At 42.8% G+C, this 23863-nt stretch overlaps 1 protein-coding gene across 1 annotated transcript in view; it reads right to left on the bottom strand.

The window, feature by feature from the left end:
• WDFY1 (WD repeat and FYVE domain containing 1) overlaps nucleotides 1–23863 on the bottom strand; it is a 56784-nt gene that overhangs the window by 11735 nt on the left and 21186 nt on the right. The window contains exons 3-8 of the mRNA XM_006170406.3: nucleotides 23145–23218; nucleotides 14748–14802; nucleotides 9572–9722; nucleotides 6921–7033; nucleotides 5002–5128; nucleotides 3508–3613 (exon numbers count right to left, since the gene is read on the bottom strand). Coding sequence (XP_006170468.1) covers nucleotides 3508–3613; nucleotides 5002–5128; nucleotides 6921–7033; nucleotides 9572–9722; nucleotides 14748–14802; nucleotides 23145–23218 — 626 coding nt within the window. The remainder of the gene's footprint in view (nucleotides 1–3507; nucleotides 3614–5001; nucleotides 5129–6920; nucleotides 7034–9571; nucleotides 9723–14747; nucleotides 14803–23144; nucleotides 23219–23863) is intronic.

Here is a 23863-nt window from a genome sequence, read left to right on the forward strand (position 1 = left end):
AAAAAAATGCAGTCACGGCGGTATACACCTCCGAAGGCTGTGGGAATGAAATGACCTGATATTTGCGAAGTGCTCTGAATAGTGCCTGGTATATGGGAAGTGCCATTTGCACCCAGGCAGTGTACCGAGCGTTTTCCCTGCTTTATCTCACTTAATTTTCAGCACAATCTGAGACGCAGAGCAGCAGCACCCTTATTTTACAGACGAAGAAACAGTGGCTGAGAGATTGAAGCGAATGTTCATGGTTCAGTCAGTACGTAGACCCTGGAGACGCAGGTGTGCAGCCCACATCCCTCTGCTCGGACCCTACACTCTGCACAGCCTCTGCAAAAGGGGCCTACTCACATTGAGGCTCTGCAAACATGGCTCTGGGGCACGACTGCCAAGAGAACCAAGCCTTTGCTCTCAGGAGTATGATTCTGGCTAAAGAGTTAAGAAAGAATATTACTTTCCTGAGCTGGAAGGTAAAGGGGTCAAAGGGAACGAAACAAATGTCTAAAACACTTTTAGGTAACTAAACTTCAAAATCAGAAATAAACGGGCTTTTTGGAACACAATTTAAAACATGAAATGCCCAGAGCTTGCTTTCATCGCATACACAGAATTCAGTATATTTTAGTGGCATGAGCTGTCATCAGCCATCTTGCTAAGCACTTGTCTAAGGAGAAAAAAAAGGTTTGCTTTGTGTTGAGAGAAGTCAAGAGAGTATTAAGCAAGTATTCTGATGGCTTCACTCCTTTTCCACATCTCACTCCACCTGCCTAATCTGAACATAGACAACGAGACAAGAATAACGCCACTGCCCTGCCACTGCCGGTGGCCGTGCTCATCAGTTCTGCACTAACTGGCGAGGTGGTCCACAGCCTGCCATCTACCAGTTCCCAAACAGGAGGCTCACGATCCTTAATTATGGTTACTTGCTTATTTATGTTTTGCGTCTACCTCCAAAAAAGGAGCCCCTCTAGTTACCATCTGGCAGGGAGGCAAATTTCCTTCCATCCTGATTATGTGGTGGCTGAAAACCAAACAGAGTTGCAAATTCTCCAGTCAGCATTTACAAGTGACTTAGAAAGAAACTGAAGGCAAGCGTTGAGGGGCCAGAAAATCAGGATCGATCCTTTATGCCATTGCTTGAAGAGATTCTATAAATTGTAGAAAACCCTTGCTCTGAGTCAGAATCTTACAGCTCCCAGGCTGCTTACCTCTGTGCTACATTTACTCCGCTAGTTACAAGAAGCAGAAATAAAACCTTAGTTAAAAAAACAAAGCATCTTTCTGACACAATTTGCTTTCCCACCTCTTCCAAAGATGACAAAAAGGAAGTGAACTACCCACACAGGAAGCACCTTGACCGACGGGACTATTTTTCCTTCCCCTCGATGTATAAATACACCCCATGATGGTGCAACCTTGAAGGCAGAATCCTGCTTCTATGTTCTAAGTACATTTTCCAAAAGAACTCACCAAGGGTAAGAACAACAGGTTGAAATCCAAGCTATTAAAGCCCTGGGAAAGCCACCAGTAGTGCTGGGCCCCACGGATTTTGTTCTCTCGTTATTTAAGGGTTGTGTTCTGACGTTCCTGTTCTCTCAGAATAAGGCTGAGAAATGGCAAGCCAAGAGCCCAGGACACAGAACAGGACTAGCTGTTCTTGGTGCACATAAGTCATAGCTGATAAATACAAAGCATGGCTCAAATAGATCTTTGCAAACAAAGTATCAATACAGTAGACCCTATAATATAGAGCTAGTGTTATATATGTTTCAAGTTACCCTAAGGCTTACCAAGAGTTTTAGAGAATTCAAAATAAAAATTAACCAGCAGACAACTAATCAGAATTTACTCTGACTTGTCCTTCAAGGTTACTAAAAAACCTAGCAATCAGTATGTCTCTATTCTGGACAGCTTTATTATTTACAGACTACCTGTTTCCTTCCATAGTTTAAAAAATGTTTGCCAGAGGGTATGTGCGCTCACCAGAGAAGGGGAGGAGGTGGTGAGAAAGTACTCCCCATGGAGAGTGGCCACCCCACAACCCTTTCTCCTCCATTCTCCCTCCTTTCAGGAATTTGGGCATGCACATACATGGGCTTGGCATGTTTCCCAAGACACTGAGTCCAGGACTCAAACTGTGCCGTCAACCATGTGAGATCCAGCAGCCTTAACTACTGTGTCATGGGCTGGCCCAGATTATCAAGTTTGCTATAAGCAAAAATCTATGCACATAAGACATGGTAGCCATAAAGTCTAAAGTGAGTCTGCCACTAATTTTTCAATAGCTTGACCTTCCTTGATTACTTCTGCTGGCGTCTGCTAAAGATAAAGGTGTGCTCGGTGAAAATCAAGCCCACACAAAACTAGAGGGAACAGCGAGCAGACACAGGTGCAGAGGCTGGTGGGAATTCTGCAAGTGCACTGGCGCACAGCACACTGAACTCCACGTGTCAAAGGACGGCACGCAGAACAGATCGTGTGATGTGTGTCACGCAACACGGCAGTCTGTACTGCAATGCGATGCCTTAGGTCACTTCGGCAAAGTCTCTCATTGTGCTCAACACAAGTTTCTGAAGTCAAACTCACAGTCGCAAACATGCCTCGGACCCTAAAACCTCTAAATTGACTCCTTTGCTACAGACATCACAAGTTAGAGCTGCTCTCAGAAACTACAGATGACGTCAATGCTGGCAGAGACGAAAACGGACACCCTGCCTGAAAATCACCTGATATCTATAAAAAGCCACAAAAATCCTCATAGCCTTAGACCCAGAGGTCTATTTTCAGAAATCTCCCTGAAATAAATAATTGAACAATCACACAGTGACAAGGTCAAGAATACTCACAGCAGCATTATCCAAAAATTTTTTTTAAAAGGGGGCTACTTAGATAATTAGAATGTCTATCAAAACAATTAAATGAGACCCTGGAGTCATTCTGTCCAATGACTTCATTTTAGGGAAGAGGGAACACTCAGGGAAACCAAGGCATCTATCAAAAAACAGTCTAACAAGAAGTCAGTGGTCCAACTGAGCTAGAAATCAGGTTGTGTGAAAAGAACACCCTATCAACATAGATCAGTGGGATGGAACTCAATGAAAACAAGAGCAGGGAGATAGATTATATTCCCAGAAAAACTATCTAGCACCTAGCTGTGTCCCTGAGGGCAGTCACCAATGCACCTCTCAGGCTCCGTACAGGAATGCAAAAAAACGGACCACGGGGTGCTTGGAGGGCCTCCATGACGAACCCCGACTCCCACGTGTGCTGGAAGACGTCGGTGTCTAAGTGCTCGCTCAGTACACCTCTGCAATGCTGTCTGACCACCCGTTGTTCACCAATGGTCGGAACTCTCCAGCAAGAGGAGGATGCAATGCAAAATATTTGCAGACAATTGGTCAGAAGCAAAAAATGAGAACTGGGACCATCCACACCTCAGCTACCTCCCAGAGCTGGCAGGTGGAAAGTCGACAAGCCAGGTTCTTGGAATCTCTCCCAATCACCCAGACTTACCTCTTCTCTGCTGACATCCATGTTCCACACTGCAATCCCACCGTCCGAGGAACAGGAGACGAGCTGCCTTGTGAGCTGAAGGTAACACAGCGACTGCACCCTGTCACTGCAAACAGCACACACAACAGTCACTGGTCTCCATGAGGGAAAAACACAGCAACCTGGATTTAGGCTCAAATCTCTCCCCTCTTTAGCAAGGCAAATGGCATTTCACCACCAACTATGTGGTATATAAACATCACGTGCACTAGTGCTTATTATACAGAGCTCTATAAAAAGGCAAATGGCATTTCACCACCAACTATGCACTAGTGCTTATTATACAGAGCTCTATAAATAAACACCACTTCTTGTGACTGGTTGTTAAGAACTGTGGGTCAGAGATGAGAAGAGGATGATGGCTTTCTGGACCAGTCACGTGATTTCTCTTTTAAATGCACCAGAATTAGTTACTTGTGCACAAACAAAGAACAGAGGGGGGTAACTCCCTTACTGGAACATGATTCCTATGAACGTGGAGCCAAATGCCATGGACACCGCTAGTAGCACACACACATGCATACACACACAAATGGGGTGTGTATGCTGCCTGTATGCTGGCCAGACGCTTCTGGATGTCCAAGAACACTATCTCTCAGACTATTTTTTTTTTGAGAGGTTTTTGCTATATGGCGCGTGCGCTCGCCAGACAGACAGAGAGAGACATAGAGATAGAAAGCGAGAAATCACCCCCCAGGGGGGATGGTCACACCGCAATCCCTTCTCCTCCATTCTCCTCTCGGGATCTTGGGCATGCATGCACACGCGCCCGGTGTGAGTTTTACGCCACCAGGTCCGGGAAGCGAACTGCGGTCGACTACGTGGGAGTCCAGCAACGTAGCCATTACACTAACTGCTGGTTCCCTCAGACTGTTTATTTTTGTACAGACCCTGTCCTTGGCTAATCTTCTATTTGACTGTGCTCACAGTAAATAGCTACAGCCTGGCCAACATGGGAGAAAGGAAAAGTGGGTGAGGGGTGTTGAGGTGTTCCTTTTCAATTTAAGACTAGAAAGCAAGAGTCTACATGTTACAATGTGACAGTTCAGCTGACTCACCACCTGTTACTTCACACAGTACCTCTTAGAATGAAAACCAAGAACAAGTAAGGCACCATTTCAACCGCTGAGTACCCCCTTACGTGGTGGTAAACCCTCCAAGGCCAAAGCCCTCATCTGCTGTCTCTAACCCACACCCACCTTCACAGCAACTCGGGAGTGGAAAATGAAAAGTGCTCTTTGGACTTTTGGACTGAGAAAGTGGAAACCTTTTCTTTTTCTTTTTCTTTTTTTTCCTTTTGCTCCTGAACAACAGACAGTCTGGACTGGCAGAAAGTATTTACAAATTACGAAGCCCATCAAAGATGGGGTTTGGAGAAAATAGAATGAAGACTCTAATGTCCCCTGTCCCCCGCAAACTTGGGTCCTTCCCCACCCCTTGGAGGGAGTCACGCACTGATGTCCCTGGAGCAAGAGCGTCCGGCCTTTCCTCCCCCCGATGTCCCACATGATGATGCTGTTGTCAGATGCTCCTGAGAAGAGTAACCGTTGGATAGGGTCCCACCAGAGGCAGGCGACGCTACCTAGGGATTCGAGAAAATGGGGGGAAAGGTTAAGTGTTGCTCCACATCAGACAGAACACACACTGTGACAGCTGACAGCTGCACTCGGGCCTGAACCTGTAATTACAAACATATCTTTGTTGTACAATGGGTCACTCAACTGTGCTGTCATGAGCCGTGGAGTATTGTATCCATCATCCAGAGCTGTGAGATTAGGACTTTCGGTTGTGCAGCAAACTACTTATTCTTACGTTTTCAATCTTTTTATTTTATTTTATATTTCTTAAATGTACTACTTTGAATACACAAATTCCTAAAGAACTAAAGGTCTCAGAAAAATGTCTACAGGTGTTCCACATAATTATGCCAAAGGATTTTTTCAATCTTTAGAAATCTACACCTTACATTTTATACTCGACATTGCCAAAGTATCAGATTTAGTAATTCTAGGGAAATCTTCCATTTTACACATTTTTGGTTGCTCTCTTGACTGTTTAGGTGTTCATCTCTTTAATGAACACTGATTGCCCTTTGCCTAAAAAGTTATTAATGAACTTAATAAAATGGAACCAATCACTAATAATTTTGATAACCATATAGAAAACAAAGCTATATTCAAAAGCAAAGAACATAAACCAGTTTCCCACATAAATTTTCCAAAAACAAAACAGAAGTGAATGAAAAGTATCCTGCCAAACTGGCCCCAGGGCTCAGTTCTGCATGGTCTCAATCCTGTTTAATCCCACGCCCCACAAACTTCGGCCAACCGCCTAACGGCAGATAAACATGGTCTTTTACAGCAAAAACTACCAAGTACTTATCAGAAAGAACCTTTCTGCCCTTAGCAACTGAGAGAATACTCAGAGCCTGGGGATCACGAGGTGATTAGTCATTAACGGAAAGTGGCTTCTTCAGAGGCCTGTTTTCCTGCTCAAATCCACTCTAACTTGGTTCTTTCTTCCTTTCCCCCACAAGGTCCCTGATCTGATATACTCTATTTACCTCAGTAGACTAGCTAGAAAGCATAAGAACATTTAAATTCTTACATCTGCGACACTAAGGACTGTCCCGAATCCGTTATTACTTTTTTCATCTAACCTCCAACTCCTCAGACTAAACCAGATAGCCTCAAAGCCTGTCGTTTGTGACTCACACCAGAGTTTGGTCCTGTGATCTGTAAAAGAACTGCACTACATTCTTAGCATCCAATGAAATCTCTGTACTGCATGTGCACATGGCCAGTGACTCAACATAACCAGTGAAATTCTAAAGCCCCTGTGCAGAGCTTCGCCGACTCACTGCACTACAGAGGTAATGAAATCCCACCCAGTCCTTCTACCCTCATCCCACGCAGAGGACGTTCCCCAGGCTGAGGCTGAACTGGTCCCTTCAGTTCTTCTATTTGTACTGACCCAGCATGTCCTGCTCAGTGTCCTGGAAACCGACAAACTAAGAAATCATCAGAGTAATTCTTCTAAAGACCTATTCCCATTTAAAAGAAATTTTACATGTCTTCTGAAAACAGTCATTTTAAAAGGTAAGCAACATAGAAAGTATTATCCACACGAGGTATCTAAAAGAGATTTTGACAATACGAAACCAAGCTCAACATCCTTGCTTCACTTAGTTTTCCCTCTAAATCCCCTCTGCCCAATCAAATAGAAATCTGACAAATCAAGAGAAGCTGATCATTCATGAAACTGCAAATCCAAATGAGTTTAGATGCCCAAATCAGGTTTAAAAAAAAAAAAAAAAAAGCTGAGTTTAGATGCCCAAATCAGGTTTTAAAAAAAAAAAAGCTCCCACAGCCTACCTTCATGCCCTTTCAGGGTGGTAATAACTGAACACGTGTTCTGCTCCAGCTTCAGCAGGGTGATCTGTCCAGAATAATCGCCAACAAAAGCATACTGCGTATCAAAATCATATCTGAGGAGCAGCAGTCAAGGAAACATAAAGAGACCATCTTAAAATCCTTCCCTAAGAGAGAGGTCAGCTTTAGTCAAAATTAGAAGCTAAACAGAAATTTAAAACTGGAACAAGAAAGAAAATACTCAACTGAAAAATCACACAAAATGTAAATATTGAAGGAAAAAGATTAAACTGGCTAGAATTAGTAGGAAAGTTAATATTCAAGAATTCCTTAGGCCCAGCAGTTAGCATAATGGCTATGTTGCTGGACTCTCATGTAGTTGACCGCCGTTCGAGTTCCGGACCTGGTGGCTTAAAACTCACGCCAGATGCGTGTGCGTGTGTACCCAAGATCCTGAGAAGAGAATGGAGGAGAAGGGATTGTGGTGTGGCCATTCCCCCTGGGGGGTGATTTCTCGCTTTGTCTTTCTGGCGAGCGCACGTACCCTGCAGCAAAAATCTCTCCAAAAAAAAAAAAAAAATTACCTGAAGTAATTTTTACTATACCAAACAATACCCTAGGAACTAGCAATTAAAAAAAAAAAAAAAAGATAAAAGATAAAAGTGGCCAGAGAAGAGAGACATGAAATAAGAAGTTACAATCAAGTCATAATAAATTTCCAAAGAGTGAAACTGCCAAGTAATAAAAATAGGGAGCTGCACTGCAACAAAATAGCTACATACGAAATCTCTCTGCAAATGATGTTAAAACTGACAGCAAAGGGCCAACAGGTGGCACCGTGGTCAAGGAGCTGGATCTCATATGGACCTCACTACAGTTCAAGTCCCAGTTCTAGCAGCTTGAAAAACCCTGCTAGGCGTGGGTGCACATGTGTGCAAAATCCTGAGAGGAGAATGAAGAAGGAATTGTGATATAGCCAGTCCCCTGAGAGGTGTTTTCTCACTTTCTTCCTCTCTCTGTCTTTCTCTCAGGAGAGAATGGAGGAGAAGGGAATGTAGTATGACCAACCCCCCACCCGTGTGGCGTGATTTCTCAACTTCTTTCTTGCTGTCTCTCTGAGAGAAAAACGGAGAAGGGATTGCTGCAGCGTGGCCAGCCCCAGTGTGGTGTGTGTGTGGCCGGTGATTTCTCACTTTCTCCTTTTCTCTCTCTCTCTGGCCTACAGCAAAGTAAAACAAAACAAAATGACAGCAAACACAGGGTAAGAACCCACCTTCCCACTGGCCTAGGTGAGTTAGCCAAAGACAATGACACATGATACTAACTAGTAAATGTAAATCTGAAAACTATAACTCTTGGTAACATCTTATTACTTTCTCAGTTTCAGGTGATAGAAATTTGTGGAAAACCAGTAATTTAGACACAATAGGGTAACTACTACTTTCAACAAGATAACTACCGTCAGTCCAAAACCCAAGCCAACAGGAGCACCACAAGTGAAGCCATAACTACGCAATCCTGTGCCATTTTCCAAAACCCATGAGAGTCCTGGAGAATAACAGGAACATGTATTTAGCACACAATATATCCGAGTATTTTTCCCTCGTTTGATCCTAAAGTCAATGATGCAATTTCTCTTTTTTTTTTCTTTTTGGAGAGATTTTTGCTACAGGGCGCATGTGCTCGCCAGACAGAGAGAGACAGAGAGACAGAAAGCGAGAAATCACCCCCCACAGGGGAAGGCCATGCCACAATCCCTTCTCCTCCATCCTCCTCTCAGGATCTTGGGCACGCACGCACACACGCCTGGCATCAGTTTAAGCCACCAGGTCTGGGACTCGAACTGCGGTAGGCTACATGGGAGTCCAGCAACATAGCCATTACGCTAACTGCTGGTCCCAGTAGGCAATCTTTAAAGCAGTCATTTTTAACTTTCTGGTGGGTCCTGCGGCACCTCTGAGATTATCATAAAAGTTATGGACCTTCTCCACAGGAAAAAAAAGCACTAAATGTAAGTCTTATATAAAATTCCTGGTAGCCTATTTATGAACCCCAGGGGGATAGATTCCTGATATATAGCCTGTTCTCTCATAGGTCTACAGATAAGCAACTACAAGAAAATTGACTCCTTTTTTTGTAAAATAAAATCTCTCATTAAGAAATGAGGGAAGATGATTGCATAAAGTTGGGTTTCCCGCAATTTGGTATTAAAAGCCCATTGCTATTCCCAGCAGAGACCAGCAATTCATTTAATTATCATTTTTAATAAACTCAAGTTATAGAGGCCAGTAGGTAGTGTGGTGGTTAAGGCGCTGGAATTCCCACATGGCCGACTGCTGTTCACCAGACCTGGTGGCTTGCTTTCTCATTCTTCATCTCTCTCTTTCTCGTTCTCTGACAAACTCATGTGAAAACAATAATAATAATCAAGTAAATAAATGAAATAATTCTAAAAAAAAAAAAAGAAAGAAAGAAAGAAAGAAACTCAAGTTATACCAAAGTAAAGCAGGTACAGAAAGTTTTGGATTTTTGCTGAAATGCATAAAATGTATTCAATCTTAAACTCTTAGCTAACAATCTATGATAGGATTAAAAAAACCAAAATCTTGAGAGAAAAAAAAAAGCCCAGGAAGAGAGTCAGCGCGGAAGGATACTGCAGGCAGGAGGCCCAGGAGGTGAAGAAGTGCCGGCCCAGCATGTTCCCGCTGCGGGTGCACATCCAGCTGACACACTTGTCGTGGCCGGTGCTGACCACCCACTCTGCGGCCAGGCTGAAGATGATAGCTGACACCCGGTTCTGATGAGCTGCAGGGACAGAAAGGAGAGTCTGTGGTTTCCTGGTTCTGCACAGTCGGGAAGAAGTGAGGCTCGACCTCTCAGGCTGGTTGGCCTGTACGCTCTTGTTGCACTGAACAGTTACATCGAGGAAATGCTACCCTGTGAGCGGATTGCAGAAGATGCGCCCACCCGACATGCTGGCACGAGCTCTATCCAAGATCCTGCCCTGGGCCTCCTCCTTCGAAAGGCTATAAATACGTATGGATGATTAAAACACAATGATTGGGGCCAGCTGGTGGCATGGTGCTTGAGGTGCCGGACTCCCACATGGTTGACTGCAGTTCAAGTCCTGGATCTGGTAGCTTGCTTTCTCACTTTCCCTCTCTGTCTCTTTCTCTGTCTCTCTGGTGAGCACATGTGCCATATAGAAAGTTAGTAAGCATAATTAAAATTTTAAAAAAGCAATGTTCAAAAGCAATTCAAATAATAGATTATAGACTATTTTTTGTCTTCATTTGCTCTACTCAAGAGAACATTTTTACTTTGCTTTAAAAACACCTGGCCTATTGATAAGTTCCATATGGAAAACAGTCTTTTCTTTTTTTTTTTTCAAAATTATTTATCCATTCATTTATTTTTTAATTTGACCAGAGAGAGACACACAGAGAGAGGGAAAGTGAGAAAGCAAGCCATCAGATCCAAGACTTGAACAGTGGTCATGTGGGAGTGTCCAGTGCCTTAAGCACCACACCACCTGCTGGTCCCCAGAAGTCTTTTCTTGATAGTGTTTTTATTTAAAGAATTATTTAATTATTATTATTATTATTTTCCTCTTGGGCAAATGCACTCACCGACGGACAGAGAAAGAAAGTAATGATGCAAGTTGGGGACTTGAACCACGGTCAACCATGTGAGTCCAGTGCCTTAACCAACCCTTCACCTACCGGCTCCAACAGTGTTTTTATTTACTTTCTTTAAGTTTCTTGTTTTGACCCTTTAGAAAGCACTGACATTGGGTACCAGCAAATGGGATAATGGTTATGTTGCTGGACTCCCATATAGTCAACCACAGTTTGAGTCCCAGATCTGGCAGCTTAAAACTCATGTCGGGCGTGTGTGCATGCATGCCCAAAATCCTAGAGAATGGAGAAGAGATTGCAGCTTGGTCATCCTCCCAGAGGGTGATTTCTCACTTTCTATCTCTCTGACTGGTGAGTGCACATGCCCTATAGCAAAAATCTTCACCTCCCCCCCAAAAAGAAGAAAAAGATGCTCTTATGTGGTACTGCACATAAGAGCAACTATAATTAGCTAAAATTTTTTAAAAAATTGTTATGTGTAGCCAGTAGGTGGCATACTGGTGAAGGTGCTGGACTCCCATGTAGCCGATCTCAGTTCGAGTTCTGGGCCCAGTGTCTTGAAACTCACACTGGGCACATGTGTGAACATGCTCCAAATCCCAAGAGAATGGAGGATAAAGCATTGTGATGTGGCCATCACCCTAGAGACTGATTCCGTGCTTTCTCTCTGTCTCTGTCCCTCCAGCAAGCTCATGCACCATTGTAGCAAAGATCCCTCTAAATACAAAACAAAAAATGTTAAACATTTTGTTTCCAGAAAAATTTTTGTGTAAAATATTTTATTACTTATAAAGACAAAGCATGTATAACGTTTGTTCCAAAATAAATAGCTGAGAGTGCACACAAATGTATTCTATTACCTAACTGCTGAAATATTCCAGGTTGGGTATCGACCACACCAGGGCAGTGATCTGCCTGCCACCTTATCTGGCACAGGACCCTGCACACTGTAGGTGTTCAAGCAGCACCTAGTCTGATGAGTGAAGCCAGACACAACAGAGCAACTGCTGGTGCTGCTGTCAGCTGTACACACTGCTTCAGGGAACTGAGGGACTTTCCCAAATAAAATCTCTGCCAAGGTCAAATCCATACACAACTTGGAGGTTACACTGAACAATTAAATATGCATGAAGGCTGAAGCTTAAAGGGTGCTCTAATAGCTACTAATCTTACACTGGAGTAACCAGGCAAAAACCTGATTCAGTGGCTGTATGGGACTGAGTGCTTTTTCTGCATTAATGATAGTTTTAATCTGTGTATTTTTAGGGTGTATATTATACCATTTTCAGTTAAGAAAACCAAGCAGCAAATATTAAACACCTGCATAAAATCTAATAAATGGTAGGTTAATCTGGTCTGCCTGATCCCACACACTTTTCTCTCTGCACCTGTAATTGTCAAACTCAGGACAGTGACAAGCTTTACCTAAGTTTGTGGTAAAGATACTGAAGTGAAGTCAACTATCTTTTCTTGGAAAGGACTATTTTATTTCTAAAATTACACCCTTTCTGCTGCTTTATTTTTAGATGTCCCTTCTTTTACAACATTATGGTAAAACATGGTACTGCTTATTTTGCCTCGTATTTCGTTTTTTTTTAAAGGTTATTTTATTTAACTTTATTTATTTTAATTTGACCAGAAAGGAACAGAGCGAGAAAGAGAGGAAAAATGAGAAACCAAGCTGCCAGGTCCAGGACTCGAACCATGGTCGGTCATGTGGGAGTCCAGCGCCCTTAACCACCACGACACCTGCTGGCCCCTGTTTTTAAACTCTCTTAATTGGCAAAATAAAAACTTGGGGTCAGCAAGTGGCACAATGGTTATGGCACTGGGCTCCCACATGATGACTGAGGTTTAAGTCTTGGACCTGGCAGGTTGAAAAGTAATGCCAGGTTTGTGAGGCTATGTGCCCAAAATCCCAGGAGGAGAAGGGACTGTGATGTGGCCATCCTCCCTAGAGGGGTGATTTCTCATTTTCCCACTCTCTGTTTCTCTCTGATGAGAAATGTTATTAGTTAATGAGAGGTTAAGGTTTGGAACCCATTACAAAAACCACTACGAAAAAAAATTCAGATTTAAAAAAAGAAACACAGGAGACACGAATTCAAAGATGTCCAAGTTGTACCTGTATTGACACTGTGACATTTGTACATTCTTCACCAATGCAAGACTGGGAAGTGCTTTCATTAACTGTCACAAAAACGTTTCCCTGAGCAACATACTTTGAATTCAAATGTCATTGATAAATTACTTTTTTCCTATTTTAAATTTAGAAGAGAGGTAACAATACCTAGGGAAAAACAACTTGGCCTTCTTATTCAAGTTCAAAGATTTTTTCGTGATCCTATTATTAGACTAAATTAGACCATATTTCAGTTCTAATAAGAGGATATAGGAAAAATCTAAACCATATAGACTCTAATTTTCAGCTTTATGCACAAGCATAAACTGTGAAATCCTTGAAATAGAAGGTGAATAAAACCAGGGTAACTGTTATGCCTTAGGGTGATGTTTCTAGGAATTCGTTCATTGGTCTGTTGGAAATCCACAATGTAACCAAATTGCATTGATTTTATAATTTCTTTTTTTGTTTGCTTTTAAAGAACTATTTTTATTATTATTATTTTTTAATTTGTTACAGAGGCTTATGTGCTCACCAAAGAGAGACAAAAAGAGAGACAGAGAGATAGGGAAAGTGAAAAAGCAAACTGCCAGGTAATGGAATCAAACCAATCTACCCATGTGGGAATCCAGTGCCTTAACCACCATGCCATCTGCTGGACCCTGACTTTGCAATTCAATCTACAGTTGATACTGGAGACTTGCTTTTATTAAGTTTAAAAATATCTAAATTTACAAGGCAAAGTAAAAACTGGAAAAATGTATATGTTACAGATATTACAAAACATGACAAACAGCTGACATTAAAGCCTAAATAATCTTTAGATTGAGAACTCTTAACTATCAAGCTAGCAAGAAACAGTTTAGAAGGCAGGAACGTGGGAAGACTTCATGAGCAGGCACTCCGCCACTATGCATGGGGTTGTGTGCACGCACACTGGAGCTGGGAAGCAGCCTGCAAAGTAAATCTAGAGCATTAAAAAATGTGTCATGTTTGACTGTTATCCCACCTGTAGGAAGTTGTCTTAAATAGAAGTAATTAGATTACAGGATTAGAGTGGGAATATAGTCAAGGACACACACACACATATGTATGTATGTATATATCTATAAATTAGACATACACACATGTAAGTATATACACCTACAAATTAGACATACACTTACACATATGCACATATGTATACACCCATAAATTATGTACACAGAGACACACATTATGTGTTTGCATGTACCTATAAATTATATACACACAGTAGTGTGGTTATCAAAAACTGGGAGTGGTACACGTGTGCAGTAATAGAAGACTGGTTAAATTAAATCTGATACACATAATATACAAAATTTTAAATATTAATGAGCTGGAAGAGAATGGTACATAACTGGGAAGATCACTATCTTTCACATAACTGGAGCAACAAAAATAAAATGTTTCCGCCGGGTGAGCAGGTGGTGTAGAGGTTAGTCAGGGAGGCTGAATCCCACATGGCTGACTAAGTGGTTCAGTTCCATACCCGGCAGCTTGAAAAACATGCAGGACAAGTGTGTGCATGCCCAGAATCCCAAAGGAATGGAGGAGAAGGGACTGTGGTGTAGACATACTCCCTGGGAGTGATTTCTAACTGTCTCTCACTATCTCTCTTCAGTGAGCACACATGCACCTCAGCCTAAAAAAAAAAACCAAAAAACAAAAAACAAAAAAAACAAACCAAGAAACAAAACAAAAACAAACACAAGTTACCATGAAAACCTAATTTTGATCATGAGGGATGATGTTTTAATTTTATGTATCTATATCTGCAAGTATGTGTTAAAGATCGCATTTGGAGACCAGCAGATGGTATAATGGTTACGTTGCTGGAGTTCAAGTCCTGGACCCAGTGGCGTGCCCAAAACCCAAGAAGAGGAGGAGGAGGAGGGATTGTGGCCTGGCCACTCCCCTTCAGGGGTGATTTCTCACTTTCTGTCTGTCTGTCTGTCTCTGTCTTTCCGGTGAGCACGCGCACGCTTTAGCAAAAAAAAAAAAAAAAACTCTCTTAAAGAAAAGAACGCATGTGTGTTGTAGAATTACCTGGGTAGGTCTTGATAAAGTTCATTTTATTAAAATCTTCAGAAACATGAAATTCCTAAAAGTAAATGCATATAATTAGAAAACAGTTTTGTTTTTGAAAACAACAGAAATTTCCAAGACAAAGTGAAATCCAAAATGCTCAGCACAGACCTGGGACTTAAGAGTAGCCATTTAAGGACGACATGACTGCTCCTTTCCTCACCCCTGCTCTCACCATCATTTCTTTTGGGAACCAGACCAAACTGAAAAAAGGAAGAACGGCTGGCCTGCATGACGCTTTGTCCAGTACTTCCTCCACAGGTGAACACTTTACATTCCCTCCCTCTAACAGCAAAATTTTGTCAACTTTGCTTTCTTGGCTACACAAAAAATCCCCAAGATAAGATATATAAAGCAAAACTACAAAGATCCATTAATAACAGGGTTCTCCAGCTATAGTAAAAATTAAGTATCAGGGAGCAGCAGTTAGCATAATGACTATGTCACTGGACTCCAGCGTAGTTGACCGCAGTTCACGTCCCGGACCTGGTGGCTTAAAACTCACACCGGGCGCGTATGCATGCGTGCCCAAGATCCCGAGAGGAGAACTGAGAAGGGATTGCGGCGTGGCCATCCCCCCGGGGGGTGATTTCTCGCTTTCTGTCTCTCTGCCTCTCTCTGTCTGGTGAGCGTGCGCGCTCTATAGCAAAAACCTCTCAAAAAAAAAAAAAAAAAGCTAAAAATTAAGTATCAGGTAACTTAGCAACACAGTGAGGGAAGTATACATACACACTGCAACACACCAAAACTGAGGCACTGAGAGATTGCAGGTGTTTTTCCCTGTCTTTTTCTACTCCTGTATCTTCCAAATTTTCTATAGGCTATGCAATATTTTAAAACTTAGAAGAAACAAAACATATGCTCTTGAACCTGTGGTTAAAGGAGCTAAAATCCCCATGGTTAGAATCCTGGCCCCAGTGGCCTGAAAAACATGCTAGGCATGGGTGTGTACCCTAAATCCAAATGGGATGCAGAAATGGAGAAGAAAGTGCAGCACGACCATACTCTACTGAGAACATGCTTTCTCCCTCTCCCTCTCTGTCTTTCTCTAGCAAGTACGTATACCCTCTGACAATAAAAGTAAAAAACGACTTGCTTTTCATGATTCATAAGCTTCAGCATAAAACTAAGCAGATAAACAGAACTCTAAAGGCCCAACTATGACACGCATTGACTGACATTGCTACGTGACAGGGTAAGATCCCATAGGAGGCCCTGGTTCAGTTCCCGGCCCATCAGAACTCTGAGTAGCAGCGTGCACCTGTAATTCCAGCAACTGGGGAGGCGGAGGCGAAAGGACCACAGCGTGCAGCCAGCCTGGGGAACACAGTCAGACTTTGCCTGCAGCCCCAGACTAGAGAAGCTAAGCCAGGAAGACTGTGACTCAGGGAGACCCTGTCTAACAACAAATAAAACAAAAAGTACTAATTAAAAATACTATCAATCAGGGCCAGCCCTGTGGCACAAAGTTAGGCTCTAAGCACAGACAGCTGAATCCCACACAGCCAGCCATGGTTCAAATTCTGGCTCAGACAGCTCATAAAACATGCTGGGGGGACCAGCAGGTGGCATGGACGAGTACTCCCACATGGCCGACCAGGGTTCGAGTCCTGAATCTGGTGGCTTGCTTTCTCACTTCCTCTCTCTCTCACTCTCAACCTCTGTCTCTCTCTGGTCAAATTAATAAATAAATGAATGAATAAATAAAATAAAATAAATAATTATTAAAAAAAAAAAAAAAACCATGCTGGGCACGTATGCATGTGGCCCAGAATCCTGGCGAGATGAGAAATACAGAAAAAAGGACTGTGCCATGGCCTGGCTCCATCTGGGATGGGGGTGGGGATTCCCCCTCTCTCTGGCAAGCACATGTACGCTCTGGCAAAAATGTTTTTTAAAAATCTATTAATCAATGTTAAATTGGTAAGTATTTATGGCTCCAGATAACATGACCATCATAAATTATTAACTGACCAGAGTAAGAAACACACACACAAAGACATACATACATACATATACACAATGGGATACAAACTTCTTGTTCTCAACTGATTTTAGCAAAATATGAAAATGTAAAGCGCTTATGTATAAATCTGCATTAATGGTAGAAGATCATTTGATCTATTGCAAAACTAATGCTAAACTGGATTTACATTGCCCCTATGCATTGAAGAGCTGTAAGAGTTTTCGGTGCTGTCCTTTGACTGTAAGGTGTTCCCTTGAGCCACGCGCACCCGAAATGTCCCTAGGGAGACAGATGCAAAACACCAGCACCACTGGAGAACCCGCTTGAAGCCTGTACTTCCTGGCTGCCGCTTTTACATGTGCACACACATCCTCATGATATTCCTATATGATCTGGGGCGAGAAGGAGAAAAAAGAGACCTCTGGCTTTCGTGACTATATCGTGTTTCCAGCAGCCCTCATCGCCTGTATACTGCTGTGTAAAGAACTGCGTGGGGACCCAGCTGGTGGTGTGGCACTTACAGTGGCTGGATCCTACACGGCAGACTATGTGGTTTGAGTCCTGGACCCAACAGCTTGAAAAACATACCAGGCACATGTGTGTGCATGTCCAAAAGCCTGAGAGGAGACCAGAAGAGAAGGGATTGTGGCATGGCCATCCCCTTTGGTGGCTGCTTTCTCACTCCTCCCCCCAACCCACTCCCACGTGTCTCTCTGGAGAGAGTGTGTGCTGTGTAGTAAATTTAAAAAAAAAAAAAAAGAGTGAAAGAGGAGAGAGGGGAGAGGGAAGAGGGGGTAGGAGAGGAGAGGAGGGGAGGGGAGGGGGGGGAAGAGCAGGGAAGGGAAGGGAAGGGAAGGGGAGGGAAGAGAGGGGGAAAATACTGCTTGGGCAGGGAGACTGTCCCTTCTACTAGTTCTTTCTTCTTGCCTTATGCTTTAATTAAAAACAAGCAAACAAAACCAATGAAACTCTTCAGGCCATACTACAATATTCCTTGCCCCTTTCTTGCCCTCACCAACTCCCCTCAGGCTGAGCTCCTCACCACCTGGTGCTCTTCAGTTCCCTGTGCTCCAGGGCTCCACCATCTCTGTGGAAGGGTCTCCCTGCTCTCACTGGCTACCTCCCAATTGCCACCCCCAAGGTCACACTCTGTCCTGATCTCTTCCCCTCTCTGTTGCCCCTGACACTGCTATCGCCCTTCACTCACCGCCCCTCCAGCTTCCATGGAGGCACCATCCTGGCTGGGCCTCTTCCCAGGTTGCCCACCCTGCCTCCATCTCTCCTGTGGGCTCCTAGACCTCTATGTCTCTTAAATATTGAAACTCCCCAGGGAACATGACCTTGGCTCTCTGCTCTTAATCTACCCACTTTCTCCTTGCTCATGTCAGCCACTGACACCATCTATCCAGAAAATTCCCAAACCCAGCTCAGACCAAGAGATTCAGGCTCAGGTCGTCGATGTCAAAACCAAACCCATCACCATTCCCCCATAGCAGCATATTTTTCTGCCTCTGAGGGCAGCAAGCCTCTTGGGCTAGAAATCTGAAAATGAGCTTCATGCTACTCTTTACTAATCTCTATACCCACATCGAATTAAATGTCAAGTCCTGCTTCCCAGATAGTCCTTGAGGCCATTATATCGTATTCACCACTACCCCAGTGTCTTCTGGTCTCTTTCTTGGCCCCGAAATAGTCTCTCTGGCATCCCAATTTCAGTGCTGGCTCCTGGGGCTCCTCTTCTACACACTGGCACACTGAACAGACAGACAAAACCCAGAAATCTGACTGCGACACCATCCCCTGCCTACTGCTCCTCGATGGCTCCTCACTGTGTCTTCTGAAAGCATTTAACCACCTAATAAAGATTCCCGGGCCCCTCTCTAGGGGTTCTAAGGTTGTAGGTCTACCATGGAAATATGTATGTGTATATTTATTTATTTATTTTAAAGGATTATTTTATTTAACTTTATTTATTTTTAATTTGACCAGAAAGGGACAGAGTGAGAGAGAAAGGGAAAGTGAGAAAGCAAGTCACCAGGTCCAGGACTCAAACTGCAGTCGGCCATGTGGGAATCCAGTGCCCTTAACGGGCCAGTCCCAGGAAATATATATTTAATAAGATGATCCCTAGATAATCTGTATGACTGCGCAAGTTAGGCAAGCTTTGACTACAGGAGATGGTTTCCTTAATATCATTCTTCAGGACCATCATTTTCCCTCTCTCCTGGCTAGCTTCCCCTTTAATTCCAAGCCTAAATGTTAGAGTTACTTAGGACCCAGGTCTGGGTCCTGTCTTATCTCTCTACTGGAGGTCACAGTCATTCTAATGGCTTGAAAATAGGCTATGCCTTGCTGCCTTCCCTACCCAGACCTACCCTGGGGCTCTGGGCTATGATCCGCAGCCAGCTTCCAGCACCATCTGGATGTTGTCCCTGGTATCTCACACCTGCAGCTGATTCCTCATTGTGCCCTTTCTCAACTGCCCCTTCCCTACAAGCCCCTAAGGCTTTCCTTTCTCAGTAAATAATACCACTGCCCACTTAACTGCTCATTCTAAAAACTTTGCAGTTCCCAACCTCCACTTCCTCCCCTCCCCGGACCCAAACTTTGACAGATGTACCCAAGATGCCTTTCCGGTTCAACCACTGCCATCCACGTTCACTGCCTTGGTCCTCTCACCCAACTCTCCCACCTCCACTCTTGCTGCCCCCTCCATCCATTTTCTCCCCACAGATAGAGGGGTCTTTTACAAATATAAATTACCTCCAGTCATTTTACTGCTGAAAACCTCGTAAGAGTCTCTCATTGCATTTATAATAAACTTTAAAACTTCAACCAAACACCAGGCCCTACATGAGCTGGCCTCTGCCCACTTCAACTGCTCAGCATCCTTCCCCATTGCTCAGTACCACCTAGCCAGTTCAACCTCGTCCTTTCCACCTGGACTCCTCATAAAACATTCACTTCTGAAAACTTCCTAGCTCTCTCCCTGGCTGGCTCTGTGACAAGGATATCAAGACAATTCCATAAAGGCCCAAACAGTCATTTCAACAAATGGTACTGAGATAGCCAGATATCCACAAGCAAAAGAATGAATGTAGAATCCTATCTCACACCATACATAAAAATTTACTAAAAATATATCAAAGATCCAGGTGTGAAAGCTAATCTATGAAACTCTTATTTATATCTAGAAGAAAAAGGGGGGCATAGGGGCCATCAGTTGGTGTAATGGCTATGTCGCTGGACTCCCATATATAGTCAACCGCGGTTCGAGTCCTGGACCCGGTAGCTTAAATTCACGCTGGGCGCATGTGTGTGCATGCCCAAGATCCCAAGAGGAGAATGGAGGAGAAAGGATTGATGTGGTCATCCCCCTGGGGGCAATTTCTCACTTTCTGTCTCTTTCTGTCTTTCTGGCGAGCGTATGTGCCCTATAGCAAAAACCTCTCCAAAAAAAATAAATAAATAAAATAAAAAAGAATATAAACAACATTGAACTAGGCAACTTTTTTTATAATTGTCAGAGAGAAGAAGAGGGATAAAGTCCCCTGTGGGGCATGGTTACATTGTAATCTCCTTTTTCTGGTCTTCATCCTGTCATTTTGAATTTTGGGTGTACATGCACATGTGTCTGGTGTGTATTTTAAATCATCAGGGCTGGGATTTGAGCTGTGGTTGGCTACATGGGTTCCAGCTCCCTTAACACTAGACTAGGGGACTAGTCTTACGTATGATATCTACAGTATAAGCAAGGAAAAATTTTAAAATATATTGTTCTTCATCAAACTTTAAAAAAGCAAACAGACACCCTTTAGATTGGGAGAAAATATTTCAAATAATGTATCTGATAAGGGCTCAGTACCTAACACATAAAAAGGTCTTATAATTCAAAGATAACAATAATAATAAAAGTTTAAATGGGGCAGAAGACTCAAATACATATTTCTCCAAAGGAAATAAACGAATAACCGGCAAGCCCATTAGAAGATGGTCTGCATAACTAGTCACTAGAGAAACATAAATAAAAACGACATTGAAATACCATTTCCCATGGACTAGGATGGCCATAATAAAAACAAAACAAAGTTGGGACAGGTGGCAAAGTATTAAGGTGCTGGACTCCCGTGTGGCAGACCATGGTTCAACTCCCAGACCTGGAGGCTTGCTTTCTCACTTATGCACACTCTCCCTTATTCTTTCTCTCTCACACACATGCACTCTCTGTCTTTCTCTCGTCAAGTTAAGAAATAATAATAAATTAAATTAAATTAAATTTTAAAAAGTAAAGCAAAAATGGAAAGTAACAAGTGTTCCCAACAGTATGGATAGACTGGAACATTCATACATTGCTGATGGAAATGTAAAATGGGACAACCACTTTAGAAAACAGTTTGGAGGTTCCTCAGAAGTTAAATATTGGGGCTGGCAGGTGGCATGGTGGTTAAGGACACTGGACTTCCACATGGCCGGCCACGGTTCAAGTCCTGGACCTGGTGGCTTGCTTTCTCACTTTCTCTCTCTTTCACACTCTCACTCTCACTCTGTCCTTGTCTGGTCAAATTGTTTTTTTTAAAAAAAGAATAAATAAGGGAATTTAAATAAAGTAATTCTTAAAAAAAAAAAGCTAAACATTATTAATGTATGACCCAGCAATTCCATTTCTAGGTATATCACCAAGAGAATTAAAAAGATGTTCACACAAAAACTTATACACAAATGTTTATGTCAGCATTACTTATAGTAACCAAAGAGTCAAAACAACTGAAGAGTACAATAGGTAAACAATAGCCAAGAATGAAAACAGCCCAAATGTCCATCTACTAATCAATTACTAAAAGAAGTGCAGTGTATGTATGCATGTAATAGACTGCTATTCCATCACAAAAGGAATGAAGTCACTAATTCAAGTTATAACATGGATGAGCCCTGAAAAATTACACTAAGTGAAAGAAGACAGACACGAAAGGCTTCAGGGATTGTATGATTCTATTTACATAGAATGTCTGGAATAGGCAAATCTGTGGACTCAGAAAGTAAATTAGTGATTGCCAGGAGCTGGGAGAAGGGGAACAGAAAATGGGAGTGACTGGGGACCAGCAGTTAGCGTAATGGCTATGTCGCTGGACTCCCACGTAGTCAACTGCGATTCGCGTCCCGGAACAGGTGGCTTAAACTCAAGCTGGGCGCGTGTGCGTGCGTGCCCAAGATCCCGAGAGGAGAATGGAGGAGAAGAGATTACAGCGTGGCCATCCCCCCTGGGGTGTGATTTCTCCCTTTCTATCTCTCTGTCTCTCTCTGTCTGTCTGGCGAGCACACGCGCCCTATAGCAAAAACCTCTCCAAAAAAAGAAAAAAAAGAAAATGGGAGTGACTGTTAATAACTATGGGCTCTATCTGGGGATTAATGAAATATTCTAGAATCAGAGAGAGTTAATAGTTACATAATCTTGTGAATATACTACAGAACTATGGAATTGTACACTTTAAAATGGTGAATATTATGGTATATTAATCATTTCTCACTTAAAAAATAAGGATGGGGGATTTTCAAAAAGTTCACAGAAAATACATATGATGAAAAACTATGCATTGGGGCCAGAAGATGGCATGGTGGTTATGTCACTGAACTCCCATATAGCCTACCATGGTTCAGGTCCTAGACCCGGTGACTTGAAAATCATGCCAGGCGCATGTACATGCATGGCCAAGATCCCAGGAAAATGGAAGAAAAAGGATGATTTCTCACTTTCCCTTTCACTGTCTTTGTCTCGTCAGTAAGCACATGCGCCCTATGGCAAAAACCTCTAAAAATGGAAAAAACAAAACTATGCATAGATTTCAAAGTTTAGAAGTCCCCTTGCATAAGCATAAAATACACCACTCTATAATAGACTGAAAATATAAACATCTGGTCTTTCACCAAAGAGTTTGAGATGCAGTGCTTTCAGGAATTACTTGAGTTGTTGACTTAATGGCTGCTCCCTAACCTTGTCTCCCTTTGTGGCTGACCACATGGGATGCAGCTCATCTCTCTGTCTCTGTCTCTCTCTCTCACTCACTCACTCACTCACACAGACAGACAAAGGCTGTTCACCACCGTGGTAAGGAAGGGAGACTACCATGGATCTTATATTCATGTATGAAGGCTGTGCTCTGTGGACTGGCCCAAGCACCAAGCCATTAGTCATGAGAAGATTCTGAGGTCCACAGCACTAGTTTACAATTAAACACTAATTAAAACTACTCATTTTAGACCTAATATCTATACCGAATTAAACGCTTTTTATGTCACTCACTCAGTGTCCATTGTTAACTTTAAACTCTTCAATACATGTGAACGGGGGGAGGTCAATATAAAGAATATAAGGAACATATTCAGAAGCTACCTACCATTATGGCTCCATTATCCTGGCCCACAAATATCCGTCTGCTGTCATGGTGGTAAGCCATGGCAGAGCAAGGAGCTGCCGGAAAGACAAAGACCACATTATGAGCAAAGCTAAATATTTAAAGTTAACATTCAAAGTACATTATTATTAAGAGGAACTACACAATGTAGGCTAAAAATAAACAGGCGAGAGAGTTTTATAAAATTATGTAAACTAGGGAACCAGCAGTTAGCGTAATGGCTATGTCGCTGGACTCCCACGTAGTCGACCGCGGTTCGTGTCCCGGACCCGGTGGCTTAAAACTCACGCCGGACGCATGTGTGTGCGTGCCCAAGATCCCGAGAGGAGAATGGAGGAGAAGGGATTGCGGCGTGACCATCCCCCCCGGGGGGTGATTTCTCGCTTTCTGTCTCTATGTCTCTCTCTGTCTGTCTGGCGAGCGCACGCGCCCTACAGTGAAAATCTCTCAAAAAAAAATTATGTAAACTAAAAATGTTATTATAGTTCTGTCTATTGTTTTAGTTTTACAAATCTCAATTATTTTTGTAACTTTAGGTGAAGAAAGCCACATAGGTTTCATCTAACTGAAATGCCTACCTACAGCTGGAAGGATCTGGGGACTAGAGCTTACAGTGGGTGATCTGTTCCCCAACTGCTCAGGAGGTTATTGTGTCTGACACCCACCCCGACCAAAGGTCAAAGAGAAGCTGGAATTTGTGG

The sequence above is a fragment of the Tupaia chinensis genome, unplaced genomic scaffold (genome assembly GCF_000334495.1).
Source record: "Tupaia chinensis unplaced genomic scaffold, TupChi_1.0 Scaffold148296_1, whole genome shotgun sequence".
Classification (NCBI taxonomy): domain Eukaryota; kingdom Metazoa; phylum Chordata; class Mammalia; order Scandentia; family Tupaiidae; genus Tupaia; species Tupaia belangeri.